At 39.1% G+C, this 24,488-nt stretch overlaps 2 protein-coding genes across 20 annotated transcripts in view; both read right to left on the reverse strand.

Annotated features, from left to right (window-relative positions):
- The window catches only part of c2cd5 (C2 calcium dependent domain containing 5), a 30,978-nt gene extending 20,782 nt beyond the window's left edge, over positions 1 to 10,196 (reverse strand). For 13 of the 18 annotated variants that reach the window (XM_088416981.1, XM_088416982.1, XM_088416977.1 and 10 more), the window contains exons 1-8: positions 9,926 to 10,196; positions 8,944 to 9,052; positions 8,234 to 8,320; positions 7,460 to 7,631; positions 7,279 to 7,374; positions 6,745 to 6,900; positions 5,332 to 5,578; positions 1,963 to 2,120 (exon numbers count right to left, since the gene is read on the reverse strand). In XM_088416981.1, the coding sequence (XP_088273107.1) occupies positions 1,963 to 2,120; positions 5,332 to 5,578; positions 6,745 to 6,900; positions 7,279 to 7,374; positions 7,460 to 7,631; positions 8,234 to 8,320; positions 8,944 to 9,033 (1,006 nt within the window). In that variant the 5' untranslated portion in view covers positions 9,034 to 9,052; positions 9,926 to 10,196. Of the gene's footprint in view, positions 1 to 486; positions 700 to 1,962; positions 2,121 to 3,064; positions 3,181 to 5,331; positions 5,579 to 6,744; positions 6,901 to 7,278; positions 7,375 to 7,459; positions 7,632 to 8,233; positions 8,321 to 8,943; positions 9,053 to 9,925 lie in introns of all 18 variants that reach the window. The other 5 variants (XM_088416984.1, XM_088416986.1, XM_088416976.1 and 2 more) reach the window with 2 other exon arrangements.
- A 638-nt stretch (positions 10,197 to 10,834) lies between these two features.
- b4galnt3b (beta-1,4-N-acetyl-galactosaminyltransferase 3b) overlaps positions 10,835 to 24,488 on the reverse strand; it is a 13,928-nt gene continuing 274 nt past the window's right edge. Inside the window, exons 1-18 of one of the 2 annotated variants that reach the window (XM_088418192.1) lie at positions 24,339 to 24,488; positions 21,838 to 21,878; positions 20,650 to 20,745; positions 20,357 to 20,447; positions 20,183 to 20,283; positions 20,025 to 20,092; positions 18,732 to 18,810; positions 18,551 to 18,617; positions 18,057 to 18,194; positions 17,876 to 17,985; positions 16,970 to 17,070; positions 14,996 to 15,757; positions 14,692 to 14,927; positions 13,194 to 13,347; positions 12,901 to 12,973; positions 12,671 to 12,824; positions 12,455 to 12,581; positions 10,835 to 11,873 (exon numbers count right to left, since the gene is read on the reverse strand). The exon at positions 24,339 to 24,488 is cut by the window's right edge and continues 274 nt beyond it. In XM_088418192.1, coding sequence (XP_088274318.1) covers positions 11,762 to 11,873; positions 12,455 to 12,581; positions 12,671 to 12,824; positions 12,901 to 12,973; positions 13,194 to 13,347; positions 14,692 to 14,927; positions 14,996 to 15,757; positions 16,970 to 17,070; positions 17,876 to 17,985; positions 18,057 to 18,194; positions 18,551 to 18,617; positions 18,732 to 18,810; positions 20,025 to 20,092; positions 20,183 to 20,283; positions 20,357 to 20,447; positions 20,650 to 20,745; positions 21,838 to 21,878; positions 24,339 to 24,474 — 2,646 coding nt within the window. In that variant the 5' untranslated portion in view covers positions 24,475 to 24,488 and the 3' untranslated portion in view covers positions 10,835 to 11,761. Of the gene's footprint in view, positions 11,874 to 12,454; positions 12,582 to 12,670; positions 12,825 to 12,900; positions 12,974 to 13,193; positions 13,348 to 14,604; positions 14,928 to 14,995; positions 15,758 to 16,969; positions 17,071 to 17,875; positions 17,986 to 18,056; positions 18,195 to 18,550; positions 18,618 to 18,731; positions 18,811 to 20,024; positions 20,093 to 20,182; positions 20,284 to 20,356; positions 20,448 to 20,649; positions 20,746 to 21,837; positions 21,879 to 24,338 lie in introns of both variants that reach the window. The other variant, XM_088418191.1, reaches the window with a different exon arrangement.

Here is a 24,488-nt window from a genome sequence, read left to right on the forward strand (position 1 = left end):
TTCTGCCAGCCTGCCTGCGCCCTTAGTTCGTGTTTTTGCCGTCCTGTTTTTTCCCGCTTTTGTTCCCGTTCCTCAATAAACATGGATTTCATCAACCCCCTGTCCCGACGCTCCCCTGCTTTTGGGTCCTCCGCAACCACGCCGGCGTTCACACCCGCCGTGCACCCCCGTGACAGAACTGATATGATTCATTGCAGCACTTTAGAAATTTATAGTGAGTTTTTTTTAAACGAATGTTTAGTTTGTCACTAAACGGCGCGGAATTCTACACACTGTCCCTTTAAAAACTGCCGCAGATGTACTGTAAATAAACATTTTCCTACCAATTAAATGAAACTGCATAATTTCCTGCGGCACACTCATGTGGTATGAAATCATCCGTTAGACAACGCTTGCAGAGTTAATGGTGAGTGTACGGCTATCACTCGCACTGTGCTGTTATTGGGATTCCGCGACAATAAAAGACACACGGCAGCCAAGCTGTACCGGAGGCCGTCATCAGAAAGTCCTCAGAGAAGGACACGCTTTTTCTCAGCAGTGCCGAGTCAGAGTGGGTGGAAGAAGGAGGGGGCAGGGTGTTATTTCTTGGAGAGGACCCAGAAGTACACCCGCCCGCTGAGCCAGAGAAAGATGAGGAGAGGACGGGGGAACTGGGGCAGAGGAAGATGCCCGGCCCTCGTCTCAAGGACGAAGGCTCTTCTGACAAGCAGCAAGTCAGGAGCAACGAGAAGGAAAGAAGTTCAGGATGATAAGATGGAGGCGGATATCTTAGGGCACAGGTGTCCAACTCCGGTTCGCAAGGGTCGAAATCCTTCATGTTCTCCAGGCTCCGGGCCAAAAACACCCGATTCAAACGATTAGCTCATCAGCAAGCTCTGCAGGAGCATGAAAATTATCGTAATAATTTGAATCAGGTGTGTTTGAGGGAGAAGCATCGAAAAAATGCAGGATACCGGCCCTCGAGGACTGGACTTTAACATGTATGTCTTAGGAGGCGACTTTTCCACTGCCCGCTTCAATTTGGCCTTTGAGGTGGTCCTCGGTATACGACAATACTGAAATTGCAAATGGCTCTTAATGGACTAGCTTGTGTAGCTACGTAAGAACACGTAAAATGTAGCTCAGGAAAACACTCATTTAAAATTTAATTTTAATTTCATTTTTTAGATTAGATTGATATTTACTTGTGGCGTAGAAGACATTTTTGCCCACAATTTACTGTAATTCTGACAACATCGATGTAGGTTAGTAATAAGACTACAGCAAAAGGAAAAAAATGGATATTGGCAGTCAATCTTTTTTACAGCCTAGTTTGTGTATTTGCATTTTTGTGCTGAAGCACATTTTACATAATTAAAAGACTTCTGGTAAAAGGGCGAACTAACTTATTTAGCCATTTATATCATTAAGAGTCATTATTTTGTCTTTAATTCATTTGATAACTATGTTGTATTTATTATTTACAATTAATACCTTTCAAAACATTATTTGACTTGCTGTCAAAAGTACCATCAAGTGCGCTGAAGGCTCTGTTAACTTAAAAGTAAGGAGAGTGAGTACTTTTGTCACATCTGGCTACTGTAAGCAGTCCCAATTGAAAGGCGGCGACTCAAGTAGGTAGCGTGCAGTGGAAAAGGTGCAAGAGCTTTCTGGCTTTATTACACTCGGGACTTCCCCAACCAATTGGATCTTACTTTACCTAAGAGACTCTGTGTGCTTCTATGACCACATCACAACAAACAAAACTAATGCACATACAGCTTTTGTGTGTCTTCACCACAAAAGCTGGAACACATGATTGAATAAGAAGCAAAAATGATGATAATAATAATAAGGAGAAATAAACTAAACATGAAAAAACACACCAGAGAAGCACCTCAGTGTAGTATTGGAGCGGTGTGGAGGGGAGGGGGATACGGGGGGCGTATGCAGATTGATGGGGGTGATGCCTCATGTGCTTACCCGTCTTGGGCGTCAAACTGAGTTCTGTGTCTGATGATGAGGACTGGCGGCTGGCTTGGGGGGGAGAGAAGGGGGCAGGAGAAAAAGGATTGGTGGGGAGGGCTCTGAAAGGGGTGGGCGGGCCGGATGACGGGGGAAGGTCCTCACCAAATACCGGCCTGGCGGGAGAATATGACACACACATACACCCATCAGTCACAGCCTCGCCCTGTGTGTGCGTGTGTGTGTGTGTGTGTGTGTGTGTAAAATGTTTGTTTTTGAATGTGTGCTTGAGGTGCTACACATGGCTGAAAAACAAAAAAAGAAATAAAGCAAGCGTGAAAAGCAAAATTAGGTCAAAGACAATGATACAGGAACATAAAGACACACACAAAAATACCAGTAATTAGAAAAAAAAAAAAAAAAAAAGTAGGACGACTGAAACGTGTCCCAGTGGAATGAAGCACACTTCTCTTTTCGTCTTGAGTACTACATCAAAACAATTCAGTTTTACTAAATGTTCGCAGGCATGTCAATTTGGATAAATTTGACCCCTTTTCCAAAAACGCCAGAAACACAAGCTCAAGATAAAAACACCGCTTATCAAAATCAATATTTAAGGCAAAGGTGCCATTTACCTCTCACAGGTCATGTTTCCATGAAGATTTTAATTCATGAAATGTATGTTAAAACTGCATGTAGTGGAAAGGCCTTCAGTATTGGAGTATTAATACTGTATTAATATTTTGATTGACAATTTTTTCCCCCATTCCATTTTACCCTGCAGTGAGTTGTTTAGCTCAACTTTAATTCTTGATCAAATTCCAGTATTCAAAAGATCCACTCATTGGCATCGGGTGCAAATGTTGTATCTCCAAAATAGTCACTTTTCAGGAGACTCCAAAAAATGGCATGTTTGTTCAAAAATGAACGTTGCATCATCAAAGAGTTTAAGTTAAAATACTGTATTAATATTTTGATTGACCCTAAACCCTAACCCGAAACCGTAACCCTAACCCTTGTCACAGATTTAAAAATTGGTTAAGATGTTAAAAATCGGTACCAATATCAGTATTTCTCCCCCGCTCTAAAGTGACTTCCTTCCTTCCCTGCCTCTGCATACCAGAGAAGATGAGTGTGGGCACAGAGACAGAGAAGTTCTGGGACAGTCTCTGTGCGCTGCACGCCGAATGCACTGGGCTGTTGTGGGTGGAGCGGCATCCGTGGGCTAAGGGAGACCTGGGCCGAAGAGCATCGACACACAGGAGGAGAGAGAAAGAGAGAAAGACGACCAGCCATGTTGGCCACACATAGTAAGAGTTGTATCAGTCCTTGTGCAGCCGCAGAGGAGGAAAGAAGGAAAGAAAAGCACACAAACCACCTACAAGACACGTTCACAAGAAACAGTGAGAAGGTGAAAAGCAACAACGATGTTGCTCTCTCCAAGCCAAGTGAGTCACATGGGCGATACTAGGGATGCAAACACGACAGGACTAAAAGGAAAACTATTTTTTATAATCTTCTTGTGGTTATAGCACAGCAATAAAAAGACATTAAGGCTGAATTTACACTGCAAATATTTTCGGAACGAAATTGGGTTTCTGCCAAATGTGGATAAAAATCTGATCCAGTGAATGTCCATATTGAATGTCCAGTGCGATTGACAAACTGTATACTGAATGTATACATCCTGTCAATGCGACACAAACACACAAATTGGTGACATTCACATTCCCAGGCTACTTTCTGTGTAACATACATTATTTGTATTATTGAATGTATCACAGTTTTCCCTTTATATCTATTACTAGGCCTAGACCAGTATGGATTTTTTTTTTTGGGCCGATGCTGATTTTTGGCAGGAAAAAAAAATACAGATTACAGATTATATATAAAAACAATGAAATAGCATTTGTTTTATACAATGCATTGCAATAGGTATCGCTTATATATTTCACCATTGGTACCTACTCCTTGTATGCAGCAGGGATCCACGATAAATATAGTGTTGGAAAAATAAACAAAAACTTCCCTTTTTGGATCAGAGAATCCATTGTTGGAGGAATTAATCTAGAGTACAATAATTCTTGTCATATGTGCCTAAATTACTTGTAGTAGACTGGTGTCACGTTTAACATGTTTATGCTTAATTTTTATGCACTATAAATTTGATGTTTGTTTTGTTTTAACAAACTGTGACTGATTGTGTGCAAAGTAGTGTGATCAGGTCAACTTTTTGGACAGCATTCTTGCATTGCTCACCTAATTGTTGCTTGAAAAAATTAAGATTTGCTTTATTTTGAATTACAGATCCACAGTGACCTTTCCAAAAAATGTTTATAGGATACAAGGTTATGTTATGAATTTACATATGTGTAATAAATAATGACACCAGTGTACTTTTGATACAACTACTCTAAATGGTTAAAAGTACATAAAGGTTAAAAGTTACAACGTACAGTATATTTGGAGAAAATTGGCCATTTGACCAATTTTTGAAGCACAATATTTGGTCGATTTAATCGGCCTGCCCTACCAATTACAGTAATCTGGGCATTTGATTATTGCTGTTGTTTCATATGTTCTGTAGAAGTACTGCATATCAATGCAGTCATAAGGAATATGTGTCACATGACACGCATAGAGAAACAGACAATTAAAAGGAAAAACTCCGATAAATGCATCAAATAAGATTTAAGTTGTGGAAATCCAGCCAAAAAAGCAAAATCGTATCACACAGATAACACTATTTAAAATAGTACAGTGTTTTAAAAGAAATACTCCAATTAAATTTTTGTGTGTGTGTCACATATGTACAATCCTGGAGTGTATCCATCCCTGACACACAAGTACGAACACAGTATGGCGCACATGCATGATGCAGCAGGCTATAGGAATCCCACTGGAGCAAAACTCGCTGATCCCTAAAAAAATTAGGAATGTTTTGTGTTAAAACGAAATTCCAGGACGAGCCTAAAATGCGCTACAACCTTTACAGAAAATTTTAAATTTGGGTTCTAATGTGTACATGTCATTGAAAGTTTCTAAAAGTTCCAATTGTCAAGGCTCTTGCACATTTTCGGTTCATCCTCCAATCTCCTCCAAAAGTAGATATCTATGACTTTTTCCAAACATAGCACTAGCACATGCAGAGCTGAGCGCATGCAAGCCATGCGCAAGCAAGCGAGGCAGAGGAGGTGACATTTTCTGGGTGTATGTACTGTGTATGTTCTGTATGTGTCTCAGGATGCTGTGTGTTGTATCACGATGCAATACAGGTGACAAAACCCAAGGCACACACACCGCAAGACAGGCATTTCGTCCACATTCTCTCCCTCACATGCCCTTTATCACACTTGCATTTCCTCGTCATGCTCGATTGCTACTCACTCCTTTCCATCCTTGGAAGGGGAATTGCAGGCATTGGAAGCGGGAGCTGTGCTGGGATGCATGTGCGTGGTGGCAGCGGTGATGGCGGCGGAGCCTCCGGGAGTGATTTTGTCCAGGGTGCAAGCGGTTCCGATGGCCCGTACCACCAGACCCGACTCTCCCTCCAGGTCGAAACACTGCAAGTAGCCCACCACTGCATTCCCTCCCATCTCCAGCACTTTAAGACCTATTTTCCTCTGCAGCTCTCCTGTCGTTGTTAAACAAAAGTGTTAATGACATTGGGGTTAAGAAAAAAAAAAAAAACATCTGAAAGCAGATTCTGTACAGTGGTTCGCAAAGTTTTTACAAATTTCTGAACAAAAGTCAAAATTTGTTGTTTTTTTTGTCTTTGCCTGTAATTTTTACATTTTTTTTTATGATTTTCAAACGTTTTATCTTTACGTAGTACATAACTGTTCGGCCTATTCCTACTGCAATTTTTTTATTTAAATTTCAAAGTGCAGTGATTTTTTTTTCTCTAATTTGTATTTATTTATTTACCAATTTCAACCGAACCAACTTTAACTGCTCAGCTTATCACAAGTGTAATTTTCTTTCAAATTTAAAGAAAAAATTTCACCTTTAATTGTCAATTTTTTAACTCCTTTAACTGTTAAACTATTCAGTCTACGACAATTTTTTTTCTATTTCAAACTACCGTAAAAAAAATTAGTATCGTTTTGTTTTATTTCCTTTTATTTTACATTTGTGACTGATTTCTACTATCACAACTTTGAATTGTACATAAACCGCAATTTTATTTTGAAACTTAAAAATAAAAACTCATATTACATTTTTTATCATATAAAATATCAAAACAAAAACCAAAAAAAAAAAAAAAGTTTTTTAAACAATTCAAATCATTCTAACTTTTAACTGTCAATTACGGCACTTTTTTTTTTTTTCAAAAATAAAAGCAACATTTTTTTGTGTCTTCAACCTTCATTCTGTCTATAGTTTAAAATCAACGGTTGTTTTTCTCTTTGTTAGACAGTGAAAGACTTTTAAAATTCCAAAATAAAAACTTTAAAATAATTAACTTTATTTCTGTTTTTAAATCTAATAATGTTATATGTTAAATAAATCAACCAATCTGATTTTTTTTCTAACCTTGTACTGTTTTGACTGATTAAAACCATTTTAACGGTAAAATGTTCAGATCATGTGAATTTTGAAACGTCAACATATTTTCCAAATAAAGTGATCATACTGGAAATAAGTGCAAATAAAAAATCTTTATTAACCTATCTAACGCCAGAAGTGTAAAGTGACAGGCAAAACAAATATTTTCTCGTCCGGTAGACGGCAGAAGGTAAATTATTGTACTTTGGGAAAGGGCTGTTCCACAAACAGGGATTGCGTTGGTTTCCCTACCGGACATGAGCGAGATGAGCCTCTGGCGAGCCTCATTGGATGCGCGAGGGGTTCTGATGCGGTCAATCCACTGGTATTCAGGGTCTTCGTTCACCACGAGTTCCTCTACAAAACCATGGACCATCGCTGCCCGGTAACATCGTGGTATGGAAGTGGCTGCCACGCGGAGGGAATAAGGCCACATATTATTCTTCTCTTGTGCCCAATTTTGCAATTGTTAAATATGATTGTCGGTGGATAATAAAGCTGCAGCCGCAAGACCAAACACGTTCCATCGAAATACAGTGAAGTCTCTCAAGTCCAACACACTTGAAGGCTAATTTTTATTTTGCACTTTTTTTTTTGTAGTTTTCAAATTTAAATTGATATCGTGATGCATTGAAGTACAGTTTCCAGTCAAAGGTCGAATTCACATTTTAAATCATGATTGATCTGTCTTTACTTTCGCGTACGTAGTACAATAATAATAGACGATTGCTCGTATCTTAAAAAAAAATCATGGGAGGAGGACTTTGAGAAGAAAAAAAAACATACTGCAGAAGAACTTGACTCCACAGGAGGACTGCCTGAAGCGATTCAAGTCATTGAAGAGCTCCACTTTGATCAGGACATTAATCTCCCCACGGATACCTGACAATAAATAAGACAAGAGAGCGAGGGAGGGAGGATAAGAGCAAGAGCTATATGAAGTAACGCCTATGTGCTATTTGAGTACCGTGGATGGTGTCATAGATAGGAAACCAGCCAGAAATGACAGAGGCAGCCTCACTGCACAGCAGCGGGTCAATGTCGATGTAAACCTTCCCGATGGCGTCGTTGGCGCTGTATGTGTCGTGGTCCAACACGGTGATTTGCAGCGGCTCGTCCTGCAGATCCTCATCGTCAACCTACACGTCGAGAGGCTCATGTTGCTCGTGTGACATTAACAAGCTGAGGTGTGATTATTCCTGTCGGTTTTAGCCCACAGCAAGTGGCAAAATGTGTTTTAAAAGTATTAATTGTACATTAAAAATAATTTAGTCATCAAATTATTTGTAGAAAAGAAATACTACTTTTTACTATTGAAAATACCTAAAAAGATGAACTTTATTTATTTTACTGTACCTGTTTTCAGTTCATATTTATAAGCCACATGTGTTTGTTTTTGTCAACTGAAGTGGAATTGCAATAAAATAAAAATGTTTGTCTTTTTTTTCCAGGCACTTTGATGCACTGGGTTTCTTTTTTCAGTTTTAGACTAAGCCGTAACCCATATAAACGCTGTAAAAAATCATTGAAAGTTGACTTATTACTTTTTTCTTTTGTTAATGTTAGAAAGGATACAGGCTTCGGTATACTTATACAATTTGTACTGCTAATAATCTTATTTATAGTCAGCGCGTTGGGGGATGAAAACTTTTCTTACTTATTACTTATTTTAGTCAACTTTTTTTAATATGCAAATGATCCCAAACTTAACATAACTGAGAAGCACTGACAGACATTTTACCTCAAATTTGAACCATTCCGAGTTCCACTGTGGATTGAGGGATTTGGGGCAGACATCTGTTTTGAACGTTATGTTTCCAAACTTGACCTGCATGGCAAAAAGATGAAAAAAAAAAAAAAAATTCAGTTGGAGGACATAAAAACCTAGAAAGTTTAAAATGGGACATGTAATGTAAAAGTGTTGGTATTAATTGCTTGCACACTAATAGATCAAATAAATACATAATGAATCTTTGTTATCATTTTCCCCAAAAAAGTGTCTAGGAATAGGAATTTCAACAGGATATCACATCAAAAGTAATGCAATGCACACGCTTGAGAAGCTGAAAAAACTTTAGTTTGTGTCTTTTAGTTTGTAAACAATAGGAAAGGAAAAATGATTCTGGACATTTATTTCAATTTGTTTAAGTGAAATCTATCATTTGTATGTATACATAGTACAGACGTTATAATTATCTGGAATGGGTGATTGTAAATATTTGTGTTATAGTTCTTTACTTTGTTATACTGACAAAGAAATTGTGAATGTGAAATCGAATAGGATTATATGACAATTGAAAAAAATGAGAAGCTAAAAAAATGAGTTATAAATTTGTGATTCTTAAGCTATTATGACTAAAGTATGTCACAGACATGTAATAAAAGTGCAAAAGGACAGTTGGAGAAAAACATATTATGCCTTTTTTTAATGTCCAAATACATTTGACTTACCTCTACAAAAGCATCTGTAAGCTCACTGGCTCTGTCCATGACAGGTAAGTGGCGGCCCGCCACAATTTTTGCTTTTAGTTTTCCAGGCATGATTCAAATTTAGGTTGATCTGTGGACAAATTGTGTTGGTATTTAAGGAGGGGGAGAAATTGTCATATTAGTCGAAAAACAGTCTACAATGATTGGCATTTTAAGAGTGTCTATCCTTAGGCTAACAAAATTTCAAAAGGCAATGCTCAGAGAAGTATTTACCGCTTTTGACTCGTTTGTTTTTTTCTCCAAATATTTACCGTTATGACATTTTGAGGATAAAAACAAACCTTTGTTTACTGGATGGCATTCGAGTATACGTGGTCAAAGATGGCATAATCAGATAACATAATATTTACCATATTTCGTTGGACTGTTTTAAAGTTATGGCCTTGGTGTGTTTATCAACATCTACTGATTGTAATTATAACTACAATTAGAATAGCAGTAAGAATAGGTTACTAATGACAGACTACGATGCATTATTACTTGCGTGTTTCCGTTCATATAATTACACCATTTCGATTATGAACACGATGTGACGTTTAAGTAGTTGTTTTATCATGTTTTTTTTTAACAATACCATACCAAAACACATCACGTTACTGCCTACGCACAAATTCAAGTTACGCCGTTTATGAACGGAAGAGAGGAGCCCTGTTAATGACACCTGCTTGTGTCTTTGACTGACATTTGTTTTGGACAGCAGCACAAAAGAAACCATCGCTCCTTGTAAACTCAGTCAGGACATTTGATTCGACTCAATTTTCACGCACCGAGAAATGTAATAAAAATAATTCCCAGTTGACCAGCTAGCTCGCTTTACGCTAGCCATGCTAACAAGAAAAGCTACTTAACTCGTCCACATCGAACGGCCATGTTTCAACACATTGCTGCCACGGGCAACACGGAACACCTAAATAATCATTTTCAGTAGGAATTTCGTACATACCTCGTCCCAACAACACCCACAATTAGCTTGTCAAAGAGCCGTGGAGGGTTCGATTTCCCTGTACATTGTCGTTGACTGCACGTCGCTGCAGAACAGAACCCCGTGGCCGTCTTGCTCCCATAACACGAGGCGTTAATGGGAAATTGGATGCACAGTATTGCGTCGGGAGTGACGATATAATTTAGTGGTATTGTTGTGGCATTACATCTGAGCTAAAGCGATATTAGGGCAGGGTAAACACGGGCTAGCATAATAGCGACTGAGCCCATGATGAATGAGAACTGGACAGTGCTGCCTTCGCTGTCCCTCGTAAAAATATAATATCACGTGAAGACATAAAACAGATTTATAGCGTCGACAAGTAACAAAGCGAAGCATTTATTATTATGAAATGCAAAGTCAAGAGTGAAAACACACACATGTCCAAATGAATAGAAATAGGTGGTGTTAAACGCGAAACTATTTGCGGGGCGTTGTTGATGAGGCACAGGACGATCTCGTTTTCTTAAGGTCAAGGAAGGCAGCAAGGAAAGCATCATTTTTTTTTCTCCTGTACCTGTTTTCAGTTTTTAAATATTTAGAAGCCACGTGTGTTTGTTTTACAATACAAATATATATTACTTATTTTTTCAGCGAGCACAACTCCACGCATGATCTGAGTCAAGATTTTAACCCAAATATGCCAGATATTTACCAGTCCTCTATTCCTGCATGCGAAATTTAATTTTCATTTAAGGGTTAATCATCACTTAATTTGGTGTTTTTCAGTGGTGGAAGACTTGCTGCCTTTTAATGAGGCGTTTCAATTTCCAAGGTGACAGTAGTATTACAATTAAGTCTCAACTTCTCTACCCATTCCAGAAGTACAAATCACATCAAATCAATGACCAAAGCAAAGCAATCATCACATTCTTTTTTGAGACGTTTATTCGTGAAATGTATCAAGACAGTTTGACTAAAAACAGACCCTGAGAGAAGACTCTCACGTGCAAGTCGAGAGAAATGCTTATTATTGTGAGGTACAGCATATCTTTAAAAAAACAGCAATACCAAAAAAATTGAAAACAGAATGCATCAGTGAACCGTTGAAGGCATATACAAGCATCAAATAGGGATTTTACAAAATAAATGCAGAAGCTAGTCAGTTCCTGCACGCTCAATTAAAAAAAAATAAAAATACACATTGCATACACAAAAAAGCTCAGCTCATACCAGAAATATATTCTGCTTGCTATATTTCCCAATATCTGTTTAGAAAGAGAAACCCTCCCTGTTTAGCTCCAGATTATCTTTGGTGCATAAAAGGACATCACATATATGACATAACAAAATTTATGAATAAGGCACATGTAAGACTGGTGAAATTTTGAGGTCACAACATTTACATTGAGGAACGCACTTTTAAAAATGCCACAATAAATTAAGATCTCCATAATTTATAACATCATGTACACCACCTGCCTACAAAAACAGATAATTTAAGACATTTTTTTCCAGTGAAGACCAATGTAAAGGTTTTAAGACACTCGTGTGTAGGCCTCCGTGAATTGTTGTATCCAGCAGTATACGTTATCACATTGTCGTTGGCTGTACACAAGATCGCCATATACAAGCTTGCATATGAGCATAACCTGGCAGCCTAGTACCCTCATCTGTAGTCAGTAGTAAATCCGGTTGGGAGATCTCTGATGTTATCCGTATCGATGCCATGGCGACGACCTTGACCGGTCACGCCACGCTACCCTGCTGTGCCAATCAGTAGCCGCAGCAATTGGAAAGCAGCAGGCCCTGGCAGTTAAAGTGCTCTGGGCGGTCCTCGCGTGGGCTTTCCCGGGGTCACCCTGGCATGGATGACGTTCGATGGTTCCACATGCCGCGCTTGGAGTGGTAGTAGTGGAAGAAGTTGCGCAGGTGGATTCGCTCCACCTCGAGTCCGGCCTGGAGGATCCTGCAGCAATGAGAAAGCAAGGAGCAGGAACAGTCAGTGTTTTTGCCTAACCCAAAATTCTCATGTCCTTTACAAGGAATTAATTTAACCTCATCCAACTTTTGAAGGTACAAGTTGCCCATTTTGCTTTTGAAAAGGGAGATAACGTTGAATAGTTTGAAATAAGTTCAGTTAAATTATATTAAAAACAAATGTGAGTACGCAGGGCTTGATTGTCATTTTAAGTTGTAATATCCACAATCATCACTAGATGGCAGAAAAGGTGAGGTTGTAGTTACACCTGAACTTATACTGCCATAAACTGCAATGTGAGTTGGCCCAATAATTATATTTTGTGCATTTGGAATGATATACAGGACCAACATTGTATTCAAATAAAAAAATATTGAATGAGCTAATTTTTGTTGAAAACATTGCACAAAGTGAGTTGCTTTGCTGTGTTGAGTCATCCTAGTATGGTAAGCAAGTGCATGGTCCTAACTGGCAGCCTGAATGGCGATGATGAAAAATTGTAGCCCTCTCCCATTTAAGCTGCCAGTCCCTAGTATAGTTCAAAAAATAAAAATCAAACACCAACAAACCGGTCAAGAAGCTCCCAGTCTTCCCCTCCCCACTTCTCGGTGAAATCCTTGGTGTTCATTCCTCCCACTTTGTCCAGATCGGACTTATAGATGGCCAGTAAGCCAAAGCCGTTGACCTCCCAGTAACCTGTAACACATAATTGTTATTGTGCGACACCACATGGCATTCACGCTCTCAGTTTTTTTTTCCCCACCAAATGGTTCTTCTAATAATACCTCTGCCTTCCGAGGGAGTCGCCCCGCAATCCAGCCTCATAAGGATGGGCGCAAAGGCCATGTATCCCTGTACGCAGTGTTTCCGTATGCTATCCACAATGGAGTCAGGGAAATGGATATGGAGGTCGCAAAGAAACACAATACTGTTGCCGTCCTGCAGCCAGCGCAAAAGGCAAAAAGAACATTCAGAGACGACTCATCAGTGGAAGAATTCGGGTACGGCCACTCACGTCTATCATGTCGATGCCAGCTTGGAGACCAGCGGAGCGCTTAAAGTTACCACTCAGCTTCAAGTACTGGTATCTGAAGAACCCCACAGTGATTAAGTGTGAGGATACGTCCAAAATAATAGACACATCAAATCAGATCTAAAAATTACAAACATAATAACCACCATTCAAATACGGTTTCGAAAACAATGTCAGGATGGTATTTACGATTTGGTTATCATAGTAGTTTGCAATTGAGCTGCAGAGTATCACAATTCGTTGTCAGGCAGAAATTTCATATGAGATCGCATTGCCTGGGCAGCAAGGAATTCTCGAGGGCCGCCTTCACATCCATATCGGCGCTGTTGTAGTCGACGATGATTAGGTTGAAGTGAGAGTCGCTCGTAGCCTTGAACAAGGCCGCCATGTCGTCGATGAGCTGCTGCACCCAGCGAGCCTGGTTTTTAACTGAGGAAGTCAGACATGTCATAGATGAAGCGGGTTTCGATCATCAAAACTTCAAGGAAACCTAAAGGGTCAGGTCATTCGTATAAGAGGTAACATGAAAAATGAAGGAATGAAACAAGAAAAAACAATCGGAACCATTTATGACTGCTTTTTCTGAGCCAAGCAACCCCTTTATAACAAAACAGTCTGTAGTTAACTATGGGCATTTCTATCCCATTTTTTATACATTGAATAACAGCACTCCTAAAATTTCAGGGATTATGTGATTATTGTTATGATTTTTTTTGTATCCATGTCTTTTTTAAATCACTGAGTGCCACTGACGACTATAGATGTCAAAGATCCATTTTCATAGGGCTGGCAGTGATTAAATTAGCGCAATCATTGCCATTGATGACGATATAAGACAAATCCATTGTGCAGTATTGTGTCCAATTCTTGGGACTTTGAAAATCAAAAGCTAGTTACACGAAGGGAAAACAACACTAAGGATCTGAAATTTCAAAAAGATGTCAAAGTTGAAAATGCACCACCACTTTTAGTGGGATACAATTCCAAGAGTGGGTCGTCCCTTGGCTAAAATACTGTGAGTAAAATGTGGAAGAATATGTCCAAGAATTGGACACAATACCACACAAGAGTTAAGTGGGTTGGTAACAAACCAGTTACCGGAAAAAATGACAGCCTGGCTTAATCCTTTACTGGGCGCCACATCCCCTTTCAACCGATAGTCTAAGGCAAAATCAGACTTTATTAGGCATACATTTTTTGAGTCCTAAACAGGCAATCATTTTCAGGATTTTAGAGAAATTTAGGGGTACGTTGGAATTCAAGCAATGGCTGTTACGGACGCTTTTGTGTTTTACCTGTTTAGACTATCGCTCCGAAAGCTGCCGCTGTACCCAGTAAAGAGTTAAAGCAAGAAATGTGTCACATTTCTTACTTTCTCCCATTTTTCGACCTTACCAACACGATATTATCATTTCCAGTCCTCCTCGTTGTTGCTTAATTTATAGAGGGCACAATTTACGTTATTAGGTAGGAGTAAGCTAACGCTTTTTCATAGCTAAGAAAAGCTTGTGGTACTAGCACCGCAAACCTGTTTGAAGGTGACTCGGCGTCGAAGTGGTTAGCATATATATATATATATATATATATATATATATATATATATATATATATATATATATATATACACACACATACACACACACACACACATATACAATACATACAAATATACAACCTTCAACAAACCTTCACTTCTGCGCTTCAGTCTCATTGCTTCAGTCCTGTTCAGCCCCAAATACAGTTTATTACCAACTCTAGCTAAGTGCACCATACCCGGCACGATGAAATGGACCATGGCCTTGGGGTTCCAGCGGAAGCCGACGGGGTTGCACAGGAAGGATTTGGGCTGCGCGAGAGAGTCTGGGTGGCGTAGCAACGCGTAGATGTAGTGAGACAGGCGTAGCTGCTGGCCTTTGGCGTCAATCAGCTCCAGCTCCAGGAGGTAGCGGTCGCCTCGACTGCCATCCGAATGCTTCTCCACATTAATCACACGCAGCAAAGTGAAGGCGCTGCACACATGCAAACGCACGCAAATTAGACGACGATGATATTATTATGCAAGCAAAGTCACACTCACTTTCTGTGCTTCTTGTTGAGTTGAGCCACGAAAGCTTTGACGACAGGCAGCGCGTCGCGAAAGTGCAGCAGCAGGTTTCCCGAGATGTTGCAGAGCAGATCGATGTGGTCGGAGCGCAAGGCCTGCAGGTCCAAGTGATGGACCTGGAATGTCTGACTCCAGTCCACTTCAACGTCATACACAGGAGCCAGGTTGAGGTCCTCCTTTTCCTCCTGTCCCCATAAAGTGTTGCTCTCTTTGTGGTCACTCCAGTCCTCCTTACTACTGGTAGGTTGAACAAACGTTTCACTATTCGGGACGTCGGTTGTAATTATTTTAATGTTTGTCCGTTTGGAGTTGATGCGCCTCCGAGCAATCTTTCTTTTGGGTAAGGAGCCCTTGAGCTTTTGTGGTTTTTTCATTGATTTAACATTTGGATCCTTTGGAGATTTTTGCTTTCCCTTTGGTTTTATGTTTGTAGCAACTTTAACATGCCCCTCTGGTTTTACCGTTGGTTGATTCTGTTGTTTGGATCGTTGCGTGGCCACCAAGTGAACGGTCTCAGCTACTTTCTTCTGCTGAGTTACAACTCTACCCATCTCAGCTTTACGACGAATGCCGTGAGGTGATTTCCTCAAGTTGACGTTAGAGTTATTCAAAGCCAAGGAGAAAAGGTTGCGTCTCTGTTTCACGGGGTAGTCCTTGTCCCCATAGTTGGGTACAGGATGCATCCATCGGGCTGCTTTGGGTCGATCTAGTCTCATGTATCGAGAAAAGCCAAACCTGGAAGAAGTTGCACATTTTGAGGTAATGTTACAGTAAGCATATCCACCTCTGTAGTAAAACAAATCAATAAATTGCGCCTAATGTCTCTGCGCAGCTTTTACTGTACTGCTATTTTCAACCCTAAGCATTATATATGAATGAGAAATAAGCAAATGACTCAATAACAATGAGTAAAATATGTTGTGGAATTCAGGCTGCGCATGTCAATCTAAAGACATGAACCCTATAGAGCAGAAGTGTCAAACGTACGGCCCGCATGCCAGGCCCTGGCCCCTGATGAGCACTGCAATTGACAAGCGAAACTGACCAGATTACACGCTTGAGCCAAAGCGCTTACTGATCACTTTAGTGATCGAATGTAGAGCACGTCACTAGCGTTCACGTTAGCAATAGCATCTAGCTTTATCGCGCAATTACAGCGCAGAAAAAAATCCTTCGATTGCCCCAAAGCGCTTCACAATGGACGGAGGTCACCACCTGGGCCATTATCAGAAATTCGGTTTTAGTCCGCGTTGTATTATTAATATTCAGTCTTGTATTTCTTTTTCAATTTACTTTATTTACAGCTCAGCAGTTTGCGCACAGAGATTCACAGTGACATCATGACTTCTTCGTGAGCTTCCAACGTCTTCTGTCATGTGTATATTACCACGTGGGTGCCGCCCAGTGTACAAAATGAGACACTACAGCAAAAGCATGTGACTGCGCTACTTGCAAAAAAGTTGTACAACCGCAAATTTTGATTGGGACATTTTCCTTCCCCTAAATATTTGTTTCCTTCTATTAATGTATTTCATTCAATGTGTTTTATGCAAAATATGTTTTTTGGAAATGGAAAAAAAGATGATAGAAAATGTCCATTCATTTCATGTCATCAATAGAAAAATTCTATATTGGGGTACAAGAGAGCAAAAAATAAGTTATTCTCCAGTACATATGATTGAAACTGTTATTTAAAATATACTGTATGATTTCACCTGTCCGGCATCAAGAGACGAAGCTGTTATTGTAGCAAATATTCACTCTTAGTCACCTTGACGGATTAAATTGGTTTATCTGCTGCAATAATTTTGCTCACTTCAAAATTGATGTTTTAGGAAAAGTAACGCTATTGAAATTAGCTTTATATTTGATGCAGGTAAAAATACAAGCTAAATTGTCTAAGCCAAGTCAGTCCCCAGAGAAAAATATGTTTAGAGATTTTCTCACTTTTTCATGTAGTTGGGGTTCTCTGGGTAGAAGCAGCTGTCCTCTCCCTCTTTGTGTGTTAGTCGAGTGTAGTCGTTGGGATATACGTAGGACATGTGAACCTGGGGAAAACAGTTTCAAGTTTACACTAGTCATACAGTCAGTGACCACAAAATCGGGTACACGTGTAAGAAGAGATTGAAATACAATACAAGAGCCGCACGAAAAAATTATCTTTACAGGAGTTACATCGTTGGAATGAAGAGGTATTCATAAAATAGAAGTATCAATACAATTTATACCTCTATTGCATTAATAGAACATAATCAATCAACACCTTCCCATCTGCAGCAATTTGCATGACGTCACACATGCAGTGAATGTGTGTGAAATTTCCTTTGATTTCATTGCACAACTTAGATAGAAAAAAGCATATGAGCCTATATACCGTATTTTCCGCACTATAAGGCGCACCGGATTATAAGGCACACCCTCAATTAATGACACATTTTAAAACCTTTTCCATAAATAAGGTGCACCGGATTATAAGGCGCACCCTCAATTAATGACATATTTTAAAACTTTTTAATCACAATATAGCAATTCTCAAAGTAATAACAATAATAACTCTAAACTCTCAATAACATAATAACTCAGTGTCAACATGAGCAACCTTGTTCAACTGCAAACACACAAAAGAAACAGGTAAAGCTCACTTTATCACTTCATTCCCCATCTACGAATCCCAATCTCAATATTGATCCATATATAAGGCGCATCTGATTATAAGGCGCACCATCAGCTTTTAAAAAAAATTAAGGCTTTTAGGGGCGCCTTATAGTGCGGAAAATACGGTACTTCTTTTAATGGTGGCTGTGGTGCATTTATAATTGAAGTCTAGTCTGTGCATTGGTGAGTGATACGTACAAACTTGAGTCCTTGGTAACGAGTGAGAGGGAAGTCTTTGATGGTGTAGCTGGGCTTGTACAAGCAGTTTGGCAGAACGTCTTGCAGGAAACTCCTGTCGATCAAAGGCACTGACGACAAACGCGGATGTCAGGGAGGATTAGAGGGAGAAATATTTGCGGCCTGTGAAACAGTCTCTCACTCTGGTGCAGAACGTCTCGCGGGTCTTCCCTCAGCATGTCTACAGTGGCGGAGCTGTCCTTCCGCGGAATGCTAAGTTGGTGGCTCGCAGCCGTCTGCGGTATGTGTGCAACGTCGTTCATGAGCAATGCTGACTCATCTGCGGGAAAAAGTCACAGCGCGGTTAAAAAATAAGAATAAGAATGAAGAATACGACATGTTTTTTTATGAAATTATTATAATTGTTCATGGGACCTATTTTCAACTTGCTGCAACAAAAAAGCTCATGTTCATATATTTTTTGTGCTTTTTCTGAAACGCCCCAAGATGCCACAAAATGAATTTCAATTATGTTCTCACAATGATACATGTAGGTAAGGAGCCAAGTTTCTTCTGGGTTGTTAGTGTAAACTCATCCATCATGCTAATGAGGACAAGGGCAACAGGAAAATGGATGGACGTTAAAATCAATTTGATGTCAGGGTGTATTATTATCATAATGTGCATGATACTTACTAACATAGAGAGAGATGTACATGGAATCAATGACGGTAAACTCGTAGTCCTCATTCAACGGCTTCCACTATACCAAAAGAAACACGGTTTGCTTGCAGTTTCCACTTGAATGTTTACCGAAAAGAGGTTAGGTTTTTTTTTGTTTGTTTTTTTTTTACTTTAAATAATTTGCAGTACTTACAGCCACTTCCACATGGTCATTGCCTCTGTCATTCTGCTTGTGGATCAGTTCAAAAAAGTACCTCTTATGAACAGAGAGCCTGAAAAGCAGAAATAAAAGCAAAAAATGTCGAAGTTGATTATAGTAGGAACATGCAAATGTTAATCCTTCCACTTCACTATTTGATTATGTGTTTCGGGTGCTGGGACTGTGGGCGCAGAGAGTGGAAGGGAAGTCATTATTGTTTCCGCCGCTGAAGTTTGCTTGAAGGGGAAATCATCACTAATCTTCTTTATATGTACGTTTATGGCAAATCATTTATGCAGCAAAATCCACACTGTTTACATTTATCTCAGGAGCTGGCCATTTTGCATCTTGCTGATATGACATCACAGTTGCTCGGGGCTCAGTAACAACCAACCACGACTCCGTTTGATTGTCACAAGACCAAACTGGGAAAACAAGTGACCTGTGATTGGTTCTTACCTGAGCCCAGAGCAATTGTGATGTCATTTTAAGATGACAGCGTGACAAAATGACTGCCAACTGAGATGAATAAGAACAGGGAGATTCATTTTCCGCATTTTCAAAATTTATCAGAGTAATGTGTTTAGATTATTAAAGGCAGATAAAACATAGTATTGTGAACAAAACTGATGCGTTGACTTTGCTTTGGAAGAAATGAAATGGCCTCGATTGGTTACTTATTTTACAAACTCAACAGGGATCAAATCATCATTTCCCTTAGTATGTTTAGATCGCCCTTGCTCATAATTTCCCATGTTTTTGTCAAGAGCCCTACTGGGGTGCTTTAATGAATACACTGAGCAAACCTTGAGAACACATGCAACATTCTGCTGCAAACAATGCAACCCAAGCTTATACGTGTAACCAACAAAATCTCAACCACACGCTAAACGTTCCGTGACACCAGCAACCAAGGCATGTAAAAGTTGACTCACAGTGACTGTTTCGATCACATACCATTACAATTGCAGTTATATATATATATATATATATATATATATATATATATATATATATATATATATATATATATATATATATATATATATATATATATATATATATATATATATATATATGTATTACCATAAAGCTGAAAATCTTAGAAATTAGGTCATATTAGGGGTGTGAATCACAACCTGAGGCCCGAGTAGGGAGATTGACAGTCAAGCTAACATGTACATGTTTACTTTTACCAACTGTATTTGAAAATCTAAAAGGTCAACTCAAACACAATAGGAAAATGTATGCCGTGCCATGCCTCCACCCTCACTAAAATAGACTCACTGAATTCCTTTGGAGATCTGACTGGCGTACTTCTGAAACTCGCCTGGGGCTGTCCATTCAGACCCGGTCTAAAAAGACGGGAAATGATAAAAACACACATGCCTAGAAGCACTCCTTTTTTTTGTTGTCCTTTCAATGAAGATGGCAAACATTTGTACCTTTCCAACCCATGCGAGTAACTGCAGATGGGAGGGAGAGTCGTCTGTGCTGAGCCAGAATTCTGAGTTGTCAGCAGAGCTCACGGCGAATACAAACTCTCCTGAGGATAGCAAAGCAATGAAGATGCTGCGTCGAAGTACAGTTCGCAACAAGACAAAGCAAAGGTGTTATACCGTCAGAGTAAGGACGTAAATAACCGAAGATCCGAAGACCATAGTTGGTCCACTGCGGAGAGACGGCCAACTTGTGCACTGTGGTCCTGGACTAGAAGAAACACAAACAAGATCTCAGGTCATGGGAAAAGAGGATCTAGCATGTGGATGTGGAATGTACCAAGACTGCAAACAACCGTTAGCATGTGTTTGTCAGAAATCACGCAATGTTGAACCGTAAATTGCGGAGCATTGGAGATAAATTACTGTATATCCGACAAGTGAGAGTGTAGTGCAATCACACAAGCACATACATGGGGGTAGAGCGGATAGTGCAGGTTTTGACGTAGCCTGTCCGTAGAGCTGCCACACCAGTCCTCAAACACATGCAAATTGGCCTGCCCTTTATACTGAGAGGAAAGAGAATCAGTCAGTAATCAAGCAAACATCTGACCTACTTCAGCAAAACAGAGGCACAAAAACGCACACTTGCGCTTGCAGGTTACTGGTACCACAGATACTAGATTTTTTTTTCTGCCTTTACGCCCTCTGTCCCGTCAAGACCTACACACACTGCGTTTTTTTGCCTATCTACGCCATCTGTAGCGCTCAGCAGAAATCACTGTTGTAATGTATGTCATCTAAGTTTTGACAGGAAAAATACAGCAATCTCTTTTTTGTCATGTTCATTTGAAACACGAACAAATATAATAATATCACCACCCTTCATAAATAAAGACCCAAGTCATTTTTTGGTTGTTTTTTTTTTTTTTTCAACCATATGCTGATCATAGCAATGCAGTATCTGTGCATTATCAGTTGATCAAAACGGGGAATTGTAATAGAGGTGGCCAGAATCAGAAGATTTAAAGGAAGAGAAAACAAAGCAGTTATTAAGTATCCTATGAGGTGAAATGGCTGCGAGAGACTCAAGGTGCTGAGAAAACATAGCACATGCAGTCTCATGTAACAAAAAAAAAATGCATGACATAAAAGTAAAATAAAAGTAAAAATAAAAAATAAAAGTAAAAGTAAAAGTAAAATAAACGGTTTAAGAAAAAATAGCAATAAATAAGACAACAATACATATTTATTAAAGAAAATTAAAATATCTACCGTATGTAATTTAGAATATAATCCACAACTAAACAAGAGATACAAAAACCAAGGAATAAATTCTAAAGCGGCAAGACTTAACTATTATTTTATTATCTATTGATTATGTTGTAAATGAATTGATCACATTTTTAAAACATTTAATTTTCACCCGCATTTAGAAAACAACTGAAAATCGACAAACTGACATTGCAAAAAATGCACAAATATAGTTTGACTGTTTATTTGCTGGTTTGGTCAGTAACACGCCGGACGTTTGTACAGAAGATATTTTTTGAGCCACCACAATGATCAATTTTTTGCATTTTAGTTTCCATCGCTGTCTTTTCTGCACACACATACAGAATCGTCACATTTTCTATGATCACCACTTTTTCCTTGCTTACCCTTTGTTCGAAAATGGCATTCCTCCACCTTGGAACGAAACCTGCAAAATGCAAAAGGATGTTGTTTAAAAAATGTAAAAAATGTTTAAAAGAATGTTTAAAAAAAGACTGCACTTTGCTTTAGATTGAGTCACCACATAAGGGTACTTTTGGGAGTGGAAAAAAAATTAATGACCAACATAGAACAGGAAATGGACATGCTATGAGTGTGTCAGGAATCGGGTTAGGGGTTAGGGTAAAGAGATTTGCCTCACAATTACCCTTTTTTTTTTTAATCTTACCTCATTCAACTGACAAAGCATCTGGGACAAAAATCACACTCACTTCCAAATGACGCCATTTTGGTGTGTTTATGTTTTTAATGACTGAAGGCCTGAGCGAGGGTACGGAGCTTCCAAGACTTCATGAATTGAAGACTGTCATTATAGCAAGGGCGGAAACACCCACACCAACGGGGGTTGGAAAGACAGCGCTAGCTTTGGTGACAGGCGTAATTCTAGGGTAGTGGTAAGGAGTATTTTTATCTCCAACTGGCGCCATATTTGTCCGCAAAATGCCCAGCAGAGATAGTAAGTTGCTAATTCCTTCAAGCATCAGTTCCCAAACGACTGCTTGGTGCAAATGATAACTTCTGGGAGTTAGTAGCGCTCAGTTAAAATTAGGATGAAAAAAAAAAAAACACATTGAATCCAGTTTTGAAGTTATAGTTCCGAACAGGTTTAACATCTGAGCAAAAAAAAGATGTGGTGTAGATGTTGACGTGAAACTTTTTCAGTTGTTTTTTGCCTTAGTTTTACATTTATTTTGTAAAAAAAAAAAAAAAAACGCTATTTTTAATATATATATATATATATATATATATATTATATATATATATATATATATATATATATATATATATATATATATATATATATATATATATATATATATATATATATTTTTTTTCTTAACGATAACAAAAAATAAATGAATAAAAATGTGTCAATTTGACTATACTATTTTTCCGTCCTTAATACATTCTCAAGGTATCAAATTGGAACTCAAAATCAGGTAAAATGAGTGCAAAAAAAAAAAAGTGCACAGGTACCTCCTTTGGAATAATGATAGCTGTAATCGTTTCTAAAGATTTTCACTTGAATGTTCAGTATCTCTACTATCGTTAATCACAATTCAACAGAACAAATGAAAAAAAATGCGACCCCTGCCTCGCATTGCATTGCAGCTCTTGACGTGTGTTTACATGTCAGGCTTTGTTCAAAGGCAGCGAACGGTCCAGGGGATGAGTCATGTGTTGTCGTTTCCACACTTCTCATCTGCATCCCTGACATTGCTGTTAAAACCCACGCGGTGCAAACAAAGGTAAAGAAGACTGCAGGAAGTGTGGTTAGCCAACGAGACGACACTTCCCTCTGATGTGAGGAGTTAAACTGTTACGTGAACTCCTGACCTGCTCCAGCCCCCCACAATAGACCCCCACATGACAACTCTCTCACGGGCAGCGTGGTTTTTTTTTTTTCCATAGGCTGTGTTGTTTCGCATAGACTGCACTTGTTCAGCGAACTTAAGTGTTTAAGAATAAAGGCTCAAAGAGATTGTCAAAAGTGCTTGACAATCAGTTAATATTTAAACGCATTTCATTGCCTTAGACACAGCAGTGAGCAGATTAATGCCTCTATTAAGTGCATTGCCAAATAATTTTGTTCATACCGACCTAGATTTTTTTTTTTGCATTGCATTTCAAATGGAGCTGGGCTGCATTAAAGGGTCTTTTAAATCAAAAATAAACATTTCATTTATTTTTTTAATTCATTTTTCCACTTTCCTACTGGGATTTTGAGAAGGCAGCACATCTGCATTCATATCTTTGAGCGTCAGTGATTGAACCTCATCTCCGTCCTTCCTGCGTGGTGTTTGCATGTGCTCATCCAGGTACTCTGGCTTCCTCCTACATTACAAAAAGATATAATAGGTTTTGCTATAAAAATGCAAAATGGTTTCCGAGTGTTGGGGCGATGTGGCCGAGGAAGACACCTCTTCAACAGCTTGCTAAAATATTCTAACGTCACCTAAGGTCACCCATGTGGCAAGACGACCTCGTCAACAGTCTGCCGAACATTCCAATGTTTGGGGTCACTAATGTGGCAAGATGACCCACCCGGGGTCACCCATTCTAACGTCTGGGGTCACCAATATGGCAGAGCGAAGAAACCACACCTTGCATGCCATCACGCATGGCACGCATACCACTGTTCAAAGGTATAAATCGTACATGAAAATGATGTTTGTTTTTTTTTAAAGTTGACATTAATAACGTTTTACGGCTGAAAATTGTTAAATAACTACTCCTTTATGCATGCTTTTGAATCTGTTTCATGAGTTTTATAGTAAAAAAGTTTTATAGCAAAAAGAACACGTTTGCATTTGAAATAAAAAAATAGATGTATGAGTACTTTTGTAAATATTTTTCTACTTTTAAAAAAGAAACTGGATAAATTTACCGAAGTCCCGTCTCCATTCTTCGGTGGCGAACATCTCATGATGGACGGCCACCGCTGCCACCAGCAGAATAGCCCCGAACAGCATACACTTGCAGTTTCTCCGCAGTTTCTTCAACGGCAAAAACGTGGTTATCATCTCGGTCCCCTGTG

This window comes from Hippichthys cyanospilos, chromosome 6, assembly GCF_059441005.1.
Source record: "Hippichthys cyanospilos isolate Australia breed blue-spotted pipefish chromosome 6, RoL_Hcya_1.0, whole genome shotgun sequence".
NCBI lineage: Eukaryota > Metazoa > Chordata > Actinopteri > Syngnathiformes > Syngnathidae > Hippichthys > Hippichthys cyanospilos.